Genomic DNA, 13506 nt, shown 5'->3' with positions numbered 1-13506 from the left:
ACTTATAGCTATATTTCAACAACAAAGAAAAAGGAAGTCTGTTCAAGATACTTCTAAACCAAATAAAAGAGTAGTTTTAACACATGTACAAAAACGTCAACTCTGTTTAGACTTTCAAAAAACACCATGACCTACTCAAGAGGAACTTGCAGCTTTATATAAAATTAAACAAAATACTGTTTCAGATATTTTTTAAAAAAAAGACAAGTGGTTACTCAGGACCCGCTTACTTCTAATAAAGGTCACTGTAAAATTTTTAAGATTTATATGTAAATTTACCTTATTCCAAATTTTCCTTCTACTAAGTAATTCTACCAGCTTTCCAGTTACATTTTTAAATCATATATATTTTTACCTTACAAGTTCAGTAACATTTATAATTATAGATTATATAAAACATAATTTATTTTATACATTTAGTACTTTTTATTTCTTTTAAAATTGGCCTAATTTTTAGATATAATTATTATTTAAAATAAGTTCAAAATTGATTAATAGTTATAGATATATATATTATTTTTTGACAAAAAAAAAAATAATAAAAAATAACTAATTTATTTCACCTACCACCCCCAACCCTTTACGATCTTTACTTTATTTTATAATTTTTTATATTACATGGATATCCATAAAAAATTCTTTTTTACATATTTATTTTTTTAATTTTACGTGTTTGTGTAATAATTTGTATGTGTCTGCATTTGTATAATGAAATTTTACGTGTCTGTGTAATGAACTTATACTAAAAATAATATAATAAATTTTATGTATTTGTGTAATGAAATTTTATGTATCTGTATAATAAACTTTGTGCTAAAAATAGTATATACTAATAAATTTTACGAAATCCATATGGGCTGATTTGTCTACCTTTAATTAAAATATTAATTTTATTACATTTTTATTATACAAAATACTATATAATATACAGTAAATTGGAAATGAGTATTAAAAAATTTTTATTTAATGTTATTATACTATAATTTGGTAAATATTTCTTTTAAATTAATATAATTCTTAGCACTTACTATATATGTTAAAAATTGTATCTCAACTTAAAACGTAAATATCTCCAGATCTAGTGATCTAATTGGCAAGCTCTTTTTTCGTTCATATAGACCAGATTAAAGGCTTTCCAAAGAGCCTAAATTTATAAAAAATGGATCAGTGGATCCCAAGATATTTGCATTTAAGCATGTTAAAAAGTTTGTACCTCAACTTTAAACGTAAATATCTCTGGATTTAATGATTCAATCAGCGAGCTCTTTTTTCGCCTATAAAGTCCAGAACAAGGGCTTTCCAACGAGCCTAAAATTATAGAAACGGATCAGTGAATCTTGATATATTTGCATTTAAAGATGGTAATACAAACTCTGACATAAAATAATTATTTTTATTGTTTGAAAATATTTATTATGATACCATCTTTTATATGATATTTTTATTATACTTTTATAAACATTTATAGCTACTAAGGCTATATAAATTTTTATTTTACTTTATATTTTATTATTTTTTTTTTTTTTTACTTTATATTTTATTAAAATATACTTACTTTTTAATAATATATGTTAAAAATTCCATATATATGAGAAATGGGTTTTTTATTAGTGAAATGGGTTTTTTCACAGCTCTTTTACATTTAATAATTTAAGTTTCGCAAATGTAAATTTTTGTTCAACTTATTATTTAGTCAAGTGATCATCAATCAGATGATTTTTTGGTATTACAAAACAATTTTGAGTAACAAAAATTGTGAAAATCAATCAATAACTCTTTTTAATGCAGAGTAGACAAATCAGCCCATATGCATAAATTTTACCTTATAATTACAAGTTACATTTTAAAATCCTGTTTAATTTTGCCATATACTTAACAGTTACATAAAAAAAACTTACCACAGAATTACATTTACTTTTTTTAATTTATAAAGAATTTTACCTTATGAATTCAACCAGTTTTTTTGACTTTTCTATGTAATTTTTACCTTAGGCTTGTGGGTGACCTCTATTAGAAGTAAGCGGGGTTCTGGTTACTCATAAATCCAGACTCAAAAGATGCAAATAAACAAAAGGAGAGGCCTGTTTATTTTCCTCAAGTAGAAGAAGCTCTTTCATTATGGGTAACAAACGCTCTTGCTGCAGAACTTACCATTAACACTGATATTTTACGTGAAAAAGCAAAATATTTTGCACAACAACTTGAAGTCTATAATTTTTCAGTTTCTAATGATTGGATCAATAAGTTTAAAAAGCACCATAATTTAAAAGAATATATTAAATGGGGTGAAGCAAAAAGCACGCCATTGGAAACTTTAGATAAAGAAAGAGGTATTTTGCGTGAAATAATCAAAGATTATGACTTAAATGACATTTTTAACTGTGATGAGACTGGTAAATTATATTTTTTTTTTTCAAAAGACTTTTATTTTCTATATTTATAATTTTGTTTATTTTAGAATTGTATTGGAATCTTGAACCATCAAAAACATTAGCACAAGGACTTCTTTCTGGAACAAAGAAATCTAAAAAGCAGGTTACTCTGCTTTTTACATGTAATGCTACTGGTACTGAAAAATCATTGTTTATTCATAAATACCAGAATCCGTGAGCATTAAATGGGAAAAAAAAGAAGAATTACCAATAAGCTATTACTGGAATTCAACTGCATAGATGCAAGTTTCTATATGGAACAATTATCTTAAAAAATTGGATATGCAAATACAATTACAAAATCGCAATATCCTTTTGCTTGTTGATAATGCTTCCATACATATTATAAATGAAGAAATAAATTTAACCAATGTGGTTGTTCACTTTTTGCCACCAAATACTACATCTTATCTACAGCCTTATGATGCAGGAATTATTAATTCTTTTAAAGCTAGTATTTTTATTAATTTGCAAAGGTCTTTTTTTACAAAATTAAGTTTAATTTATGGTAAATTTCAATAATTTAGGCACAGTACCAGAAATTACTTGTTAGAAATAAAATTGAAGTATATGAAATTTCACAAGAATTTAACAAAGAGCCTATTCCTATAAATATTTATGATTCTATTAATTTCAGCATAAATGCTTGGAATTCTGTAAATCAACAAACTATTGTTAATTGTTGAAAACATACAGGGATTTTACCAATAAGTGAAATAGACAAATTTGATGAAATTGAGGATCAAGCATTTCAGGATGAAATGGAATTACAAGATTTAATTAACAAACTACCATTTGATGATCTTATGGATGCAGATAAGTTTCTTCATATTGATGATTGTTTAAAAAGTAATGAAAGGTTAACTGATGATAAAATTGTATCTATAGTAAAGTCAAATAATAATAATGAACCAGAAGTAAATCCAAATGAAGTGCCTCTAGTAGTAATTTTAGTAACAAAAGCTTTAGGTTATTTGGATGATCTTGTATTATTTTTTAAACATTTATCAGATGTTTGTATTAATTCAAATAAATCAAATGTATTGCAGAAGTTAAGACATCAAGTATTGAAATCACATATTAATAACTCAAAATAAACTACGTTAGATAGTTTTTTTTAAACTCTTTAGTATAATTTTTGAACACTATATATACTGATACTAATATACTAATATACTAATATACTAATACATTAATATACTGTAATAAATAAATAAAACAATTTTTCTAAAATATTTTCTAAAATATTTCATATGATAAATTAGGTATAAAATTTTTTATTAAAAGATATTGTGATTTTATACAAAAATTTTTATACCAATACTAATCTACGTACTATAATAAATATTATTATATAAAATTTTTATAATGTACTGATAATTTGATATACTGATATTTTTTCCAAAAACAGCTATATCGGTATATAGGGATTTGACTGTATATAGTATGTAAAAGTTATATCAATAAATACAAAACTAAATAGCAAAGAAAACAAATATAAATATCTTTAAACCTGTAAAGATTAGTTCAATAAGAACCCCACTTACTTATAAGATAGGTCACCTCTAGGTCTAAGGTAAAAATCATATATAAAATTCTTTGCAGATCCTACTATAAAAGGAAATTTTATGTTACATTGTTATGATTTTTTTCCTTTTTAGCTAATTAACCAATAGAATTTAAGAAAAAAGTAAGGTAAAAACTATTAGTAAAGGGCCAATTTTCTACAGTGACCTTTATTATAAGTAAGCAGGGTCCTGTTCAATAGCTATATAAATTAGAAGATAAAATTAATGCAGTTAATCAAAAAATAAATAATTTTATTTTAAAATTCATATTTAAAAATGAAAATTTAAAGAAAAATTAATTGTTCAAATAAATCTTAATTTACATAATAATTCAATATCTGATATATTAAACCAGATGTTAGATTCAAAATTTTACTTTATTCCAAATAATATGAAAATAATTATAATATAACTGGTTAATCTATTTAAATCAATTTAATATAACTGATTAATCAGTTTAAATTGGTTTAATATAACTAATTAATCAGTTTAAACTGGTTTAATATAATTAATTAATCAGTCTAAATTGATTTTAGTATAACCAATTAATTGAATTACAAACTAACTAAATTTTGAATTGATTAAACCCAGCTATAAAATAATATCTAATATTAGTTCTATACTCTATAAGTAGTTTTTTAATAATTGCTAATAAATAAAAATTTCAAGTAAAATATTAAAACTTTTAGATGTCTGGTTCTGCAATTTTAAAATAGAATTAAAGTTAAAATTAATAATCAAAATTTTTTATAAAATAGACTTTTGTTAGATAAAAAAAGTAGTAAAATTTGTAAAATTTGCAAAAAAAATATAAAGACAGTAGAATACCAAAATAGGAAATAAAATTAAATTAAAAAAAAGTTTAAAAAAGAGGTATAAGTAAAAGGAATATAATTTATATCTATATAATAAAAAAAACTGTTATATTTAAATTACTAATTTTGAATTATATAATATTGCTTCTATTAGGTACTTTATTACATAATATTATATAAACTTTCAAAAAAGAAAATTTTACTTTCTATATAAATGGAATATCATATGGGCTGATTTGTCTACCTTTAATTAAAATATTGATTTTGTTACATTTTTATTATACAAAATACTATATAATATACAGTAAATTGGGGGTGAGTATTAAAAAATTTTTATTTAATGTCATTATACTATAAGTTGGTAAATATTTCTTTTAAATTAATATAATTCTTAGCACTTACTATACAGTCAACTCCCTCTATAGTCACTCCCGTTATAGTCACATTCTACTATATAGTCACACCAGTTGAATGTTCAAAACACTTTATTATTAAAATCTATCCTATATAATCACAATCTATCTATAGTCACTATCACACCTATCCTCAAAAATCTTATATTAAAAAGAACCGTTTATAATCACAGTTATATAAAGAATATATTAAATAACTTGGCATCTACAAAGATGTATCATAGCTTGTTAGAATCGTCTCACTGAGACGAATCGAATGGTGGTAAGCTCATCTCTCTGTGATCAATATTGGCAGAGTTATTACACAAAAACTATTAATATTTTTTTAATTTCGGAAATTAATCTAGTGATTGGATTTTGACATATTTTATACCATTAGAACCGTCTTATCAAGACGAATCGAATGGTGGTAAGATCATCTCTCTACGATTAATATTGGCGAAGTTACGATACAATAAAGTTTTAAGTATAATTCTGGCTAAAATTATGTTAATTTTTGGCCAGAATTATGATATACAAATATCACATCTCTTTATAATCACCAAATATATGGGTTGGTCACCCTATCTCAGTGGTTAGTCACTGAGACCCTCATTAAGCCTGAGTATGGTGAGGTCGCAGGTTCGATTTCCATGACCACGGAAATAAAAAAAATTTTACTGCAGACGCTATAACTAATAGCGTGAAGGTACAGGGATTAGTGTAGTTGGACTGCATCATGGTGAATTAGTGTGTACGGTTAGGCCGCACATTTCAACTAAGGGTCATGGTATACTTGTGGCCGAAACCTTTTAGAGGTGTGGCTGAATCTGAAATTCCGAAACCCAAGTCCGAAACTGGTGCCGAAATCCGAAACTATAGCTGAAACTTTATATAGGCCGAAACTATAGGCCGAAAGTCCAAAACCATTTTTTATTATGTATTTACTTATTTTATTATAAAAAATTGGCATTTATTTATTTTTTATATTATATTATATAAATTTTATTATCATTATTATAAATTTATAATCATTACTATACCGAATTATTATTATTATTACGCTAAAATGTTAAATTGCAAAAAAAAAAAATAAAATTTAAAAAAAATCAGTTTTCATTATCATCAATTTCTTTGGCTATTAATGCCTCAATATCAAAATCTTCACGTTCTGGAGTTAATACAACAGTTTGTCTATTTTGATCGACTGTTACCTCATTCTCAGGTTCTCTTCGTTCCATATTAAAAATCTGAGATTCAATATCTATATTTAAAGTAACATCTAAATCATATGATTGTGACATATCAATAACCATATCAATTATATTTTCATCATATAAAAAATCAAAATTATTGACTTCCAACTCATCGCTAATTTCAACAATAGTATTAATCATTTTTTCGCGCATAGAATTTTCTGAAGTATCAATAGCATAGTAAGGTAATTCACGTTTGGCATTTGTAATGTAATAAGTATGCAATTTGCACATGCCTTCTACCCGATCTGCAGCTAATTTTGTACGTCTTTGACTATAAAACCACCCTAAAACTGAAAATGAGCGCTCACAAGAAGCACTATGTGGAGATACGGCAAACAGTCGAAGTGCCAAAGCTTGTAACTCCCATTCTTCTTTTGAATTTTGAGCTGTCTCCCACCAAATAGTAGGTGTATCTGATTTATAATTATAATTTTGGTTAAATGGCGTTTTCTTTTTCATATATTTTCGCAGTTGAGTAAGTAGCTTTGCACATGAGTCTTGATTATGGCCCCATATCCTTTCAAATCTGAGCTGCTTTGAGAGTGATATTATGAAATTGGTTCGGATTTATACCATTTCCTAAAATAAAATGATAAATTATGTTAAAATATTAAATTAATTAATTTAAATACCAAATTTTGAATCTCAACTTACCATGATAATGAGGATGCAAAAAAAAAGCCAATAGAAAAAGATCATCAGAAAATTCATGAAATCTTTCGTTAAATTTAATTATACAATGATTTTTAAATTGAATGTTTTGGTTTGACATTCGATAAATAGCACTTGCTAATAACAATAAATGAACATAACAGTCTGCAAGCGTTGAAGTTCTTGACTCTAGGCATCCTACAGTCACCTTAAGAGGATGAAGAATAGATGCAATTATTCGACAATTTTCATAAAAATTTCGATCATGAAGAATATCTTTTACCCGATTTTTAATATCATTTTCATGTTCCGAAAGAACCTAAATAAATAATATAATATTATAATAATAAAATAAATATCTTAATAAATTATAAAACCATAATTCATAAATCACATTAATTAATCACTTACCCTTGCAAAGGCAAGTTCAAGTCTTACAATAGAGCTAACACAATCCCACATTGTAGACCACCGTGTCTTTGTATAACTTTTTAATCCTTCTCCTTTAATTTGTAAAATTTTGACAGAATCTTTAAGGAATTGGTATGGAGCATGAGACATTGTAAAATACTGGTGAACAATGCCAACTTTTCGAATTGTATCTACAACAAATGAATGTTTACACAAGTCCTTTGTAATCAAGTTAATGCAATGAGCCATACAACGGATATTTAAAATGTGGGGATATTTTGCACAAAGAATTATTTGTGCAACACGCGCATCTGGTGCATTATCTGAAACTACAGCTGCCAATCTTTCAGGTCCAATATTATCCACAATTTTAATAATTTCGTCTCCAAGAAATGCACCAGTGTGATGAGGAACATTAGAATAATCCTTTGAACACCATAAATATTCTTTACGATCTTCAGTAATCAAACAATAATCATATATTGATTGTCCAGTGGGTTGGTCCATCCATTAAAAGCAATGGTCATATTATTTTCTTCATTAATTATTCTGTTTACTTTGAGGTTAATTCTAGAAATTTCTTGAATAATAAGAGTTTCTGTTAGGACCTAACGGCTTGGAAGATTATAGGTAGCACATAAAGTTTTAACAAATTCGATAAAGAAAGGATGCTCAATAAGAGCAAACGGTAAGTTGCAACATACAAACATTTTAGCCAATGCTTTGTTAATTTGATCTTCTTTACCCAGTGGAGTAGGAAAATTTTCATAATGGTCATCAATATGAGTTTGTGATCTATCATTTGATTTTCGTTTCTTAGATTTAGTGGTTGACGTTGTAGAAGTATCATAACTATTATCTTCTGAATCATCACAGTTATTAGTTAGCATCATTAAAATGCTGATTTTGGTATCAGAATCAACTTTGGTACATTCATATGCGAGATGTTTCTTAAGTTTTGCCACCTTAACTGTGAACCAATGATATTCACAAAATGAGCACGTCGCTGAATAATATCCTTTAGAATTAGGCACTAGATCACCTTTTACAAACCACTCCCATATCTTACTAATAGGACGCCCGCCTACTTTCCTTAAAGAACTGGACGACATTTATTTAAAATTTTTAATAGGTTATATTGTTATACAGTTATAGTGTTTAACTGTTTATTATAAGAGAATAAGGTGGAAAAGATGAGTAAAGGAAAAAAAGACTGTAGAAAATAAAGAAAGTATGTGGGTTTATAGGTTATAGGACAAACAACAAACTACAAAGAAAAATGTTTCGTGAGAAAATTTTTATGTAGATTTAGATTTTAGATCGATCAGTTGATCGATTTAATGATCAATCATCAATATTTCTATTTTTAGGTTTCGGACTTATAATAATAGGTTTATTTCGACATAGTTTCAGATTTCGCTGGGCTTTCGTTTCGAAAAGCAGTTTTTGAATACCAATACTGTCCGAAACCTGAAACTGAAACTAGGCCAAAACTAGGGGGGTTTCGGCTACAAGTATAGGTCATGGTATCCTTCTAACGTTCCCTATGAGGCCATTGGCATGTGCGCAGTCCTGTTCTTGAGGTCACTACTATACCTTGGGGGGACTTCCTGTTCAGGTAGTCACTTTACGATACCACTTGGGGTCAGTAATGGCTAGATGGTCGTCCTAGATGGTAAAGCTGAGGGTGCAATGTCTTAATGGTAGTTTGACCTTCTGTTAGGTCTTAGACCAACCACGGTGTTCATGCACAGAACAGATAGCTTGGTGATTGGGTTCAATTTCCTTCTCTGATGGGCCCTGGTTGGTGATTCCTGGTGGTTGATACCCACCATAAGGGATGATCCTGGGTAACACCTACAAGCTTACTGTCCAGATGGTCACTACAAAAGTATACCACTTGGGGATTACAACTGTACTATCGGTGGTGGGAATCGCGGGCTGTAGTGGCCTTTGAGTGAGACCTGTTACCTAATATGGTGGTATGGAAGGGGTCTAGATGTTTGAAGGTTATCTGACGAAAGTCCTCCGTGACAGTAGTAGTGGTGAGGGGTTTATAATAGTAGCCATTATAGTATCATGCAACGGATTAAAGGACGAGTAGGGTGGTGTTCAGCAGATTCGAAGGCCTTTGGGTCTCTGGGATAAGTCCTTGCGTTTCAGTTGTGGTGTTGAATTGTCCCTGTTTAAGGTGGTGGAGATGGTTACATCATGGCTTAGTGAGGATGATGCTACGAACGACCTACCTCCATAACCTTCAATAGAGGGTGCGGAAAGTAGTGGCCACTAAACGTACAATACACTTGTAAAATAATCACCAAATATGGACTGTCCCAAATGTGTGACTATAAAGAGAGTTGACTGTATATATTAAAAATTTGTATCTCAACTTTAAACGTAAATATCTCCAGATCTAATGATCCAATCGGCAAGCTCTTTTTTCGATCATATAGACCAGATCAAGGGCTTTCCGAAGAGCCTAAATTTATAAAAAACGGATCAGTGGATCCCAAGATATTTGCATTTAAGCATGTTAAAAAGTTTGTACCTCAACTTTAAACGTAAATATCTCTGGATCTAATGATTCAATCGGCGAGCTCTTTTTTCGCCTATAAATTCCAGAACAAGGGCTTTCCAACGAGCCTAAAATTATAGAAAACGGATCAGTGAATCTTGATATATTTGCGTCTAAAGATGGTAATATAAATTCCGACATAAAATAATTATTTTTATTGTTTAAAAATATCTATTATGATACCATCTTTTATATGATATTTTTATTATACTTTTATAAACATTTATAGCTACTAAGACTATATAAATTTTTATTTTACTTTATATTTTATTAAAATATGCTTACTTTTTAATAATATATGTTAAAAATTCCACTAAATTGGGGAACTGATCTGAAACTGGCTCAAAATTCGGTTCAGTTCGGTTCGGATATTAGAACTGAAAAACTGGCGGTTCAGTTCAGTTTAATCTGATTTTTTATAAAAATGTGAAAAATCCAATAGACGCCCATCTAGTGATCGTACAAAGCCGAGCCATATATCATTGGATTCGTCTCAATGAGACGCGTCGAATGGTGGTAAGATCGTATCTCTAGCATCAATAGATCACACGTTAACCCACGCTAAATAATTTATCAATAATTGGAATTATCAAGCTATCTATCGATGCTAGAGACATGATCTTAGCGTCATTCGACGCGTCTCAGTGAGACGAATCCAATGAATATAAATTCGTTTGTGTATGACTACTGGATAGCGAATAATGTCAAGTTTCGCATTTTTTTAAAATTTTTGAGCGTTAAAAATTAAAAATTAATACATGGGTATTCATTATCCAATGGTCGTACAAATATGAATTAGGACTTATTGGATTCGTCTCAATGAGACGAGTCGAATGGTGGTAAGATCACGTCTCTAGCATCGATAGATAACTTGCTAATGCCAATTTTTTATAAATCATTTAGTGTGAATTAACTTATGATCTATTGATGCTAGAGACATGATCTCACTACTATTCGACTCGTCTTATCGAGACGAATCCAATGAGTTCTAATTCATATTTGTACGACCATTGGACAACGAATAAATTTATGTATCGGAATTTTTAATTTTTAATGCTCAAAAATTTTAAAAAAATGTGAAACTTAACATTATTCGCCATCCAGTGGTCGTACATGGACGAATTTATATTCATTAGATTCGTCTCACTGAGATGCGTCGAATGACGCTAAGATCATATCTCTAGCATCGATAGATAGCTTAATAATTCCAATTATTGATAAATCATTTAGCGTGGATTAACATGTAATCTATCAATGCTAAAGACATGATCTTACCACCATTTGACGCGTCTCATCGAGACGAATCCAATGATATATGGCTTGACTTTGTACGATCACTAGATGGACAGCTATTCAATTTTTCACATTTTTATAAAAATCGGATTAAACCGAACTGAACTGCCAGTTTTTTGGTTCAGTTCTTATGGATTTTAGCTCTAATCCGAACCGTCTATAATCTGGACCAAACCGACCCGTTCAGAGCTTTAATAAAAATATCTTAATTAGACTATTAATAATATAAAATAAAAAATTATATAATAAATAAAAAATAATTAATACATATAATTGTAATATTGAATACTAATTGTGATTTATAATTTTTGTTATTTAATGTTCAATAAATAATATTTAATAATAGTATATTGCATTTTACAAAAAAAACATAACATTTTATTTAAAAAAATAACATTTTAATAAAAAAATGTAATATTTGACTAAAAAAAATATGAAATTTACTAAAAAATATAACATTTGATAAAAAATATGGAATTTTCATAAAAAATGCACTATTTATCAGAAAATCAGAATATTTGACAAAAAAAAAGTAAAATTTGATTAATAATATCTTTATAAAAAGTATTATATTTAAAATATATTTAAAATATATTTAAAATATACTTAATTTAAAAATTGCAAAATACTTATAATATATTTTTAATATATTTTAAGTATATTATAAGTATTTCGCAATTTTTAAATTAAATATATTTTAAGTACTTTACAGAAACTTACCATTTTTAATCAATATAGAATCGATATCATTAAGTTTATCTTAACGGTATCATTTCAATATCATTTCAATATCATTTTAATATTGATTTACTTAAAGATGTTGTTTCAATATCATTTTTATTATCATTTTGATATCATTTCAATATCAATTTAATATCAAAATGATATCGCAGTAATAATACTTTATTTCGATATCGTATCGATATTAAATCGATATTGAAATGATATTGAAATGATATTGAAATAATATCACTTGAAAACTTAAAGTTTCTGTAAAGTATATTTTAAATATATTTTAAATATATTTTAAATATAAATACTTTTTATAAGGTATTATAATAATATTATAAAATATTATGATGATATTACATTTGAAGTTTATAAAATTTACTAAATTGGATAATATTATAACAATACTATTCCAAAAAATTGTTTAGCGTAATGCAATATTTCTACAATTTTCCATTATTTTCCAAAAAAATGTAGAATTTAAATTTTTTGAAATTTAGACAATAATACTTTTTTAATCTATGATTATATATACCTATTACTTTGCAATAAGAGTAATATTTTTAATTAGGATATTGCTAAATCTCACCAGTAGTGATTATTACTACTGACAATTATCACTATTTAATTCTGGTTAAAAATTACAATTTGATCAGAGTTATAAATACTGGTGCAAAATTTTAATTTAAATAATAAATATATTAATAAATATTGATTTAATATTAATCATGACAAAATTTTAAAATTTTTATTAAAAAAAAACTTTAATAAAGTGAAATCAAATTTTGCATTTTCTTAAAAATTATTTTTTTTAATCTTAAACAAATTTCTTCTTCTTATAAATTAACTGTTTAATATGTGCAATTGATTAGGGCACTGTCAGAAATTATCTAATATCACTTTAATATAAGAGTTTACCTCTCCCCCCTTAAGTAAGATATATTATATACACTACCCTACAAAAAGTATTCAGATTTTATAAATTTTACTTAGTAAAACATAGTAAAATTGATGATTTTCAGGTTGCACAAAAGTTTACGGATTTTCAGTAAATCCGCCTGAAATTTTTTTTATTATGAAGCTGATCAATTGTAGTTTTAAAGTATTGAAACAAAAAAAGAAGTTTTTTTTTAACATAAAAAAATGTTCTCATTGTAAAATATAGGTAACAATTTTTATATATGTTTTTTGCGTTTTTACATATAAAATTATCCTGTCTATTACTTTATAGACTAACATTTTTTTGCATTTTAAAGATAAAATATTTCTGATTATATTTTTAAAAACTATAATTGATTGGCTTTCAAATAAAAAAATTTCGGATGGGTTTTACTGAAAATTCACAAATTTTCATGCAACTTGAAAATCATTAATTTTACTA

General features: G+C 26.9%; 1 protein-coding gene across 1 annotated transcript; it reads left to right on the top strand.

The window, feature by feature from the left end:
- Positions 1-1944: 1944 nt before the first annotated feature.
- On the top strand, positions 1945-3529 carry OCT59_004143 (uncharacterized protein; the record flags this gene model as incomplete). Its single annotated transcript, XM_066148096.1, has 3 exons — positions 1945-1957; positions 2049-2393; positions 3129-3529. 3 exons carry the CDS (start codon positions 1945-1947, stop codon positions 3527-3529), a joined length of 759 nt encoding a protein of 252 aa, XP_065996731.1.
- Positions 3530-13506: the final 9977 nt, after the last annotated feature.

This window comes from Rhizophagus irregularis, chromosome 12 (genome assembly GCF_026210795.1).
Source record: "Rhizophagus irregularis chromosome 12, complete sequence".
NCBI classification, from domain to species: Eukaryota; Fungi; Glomeromycota; class Glomeromycetes; order Glomerales; family Glomeraceae; genus Rhizophagus; species Rhizophagus irregularis.
The sequence above is the reverse complement of the archived record's forward strand: the minus strand, read 5'-3'. Positions and strand labels throughout refer to the sequence as shown.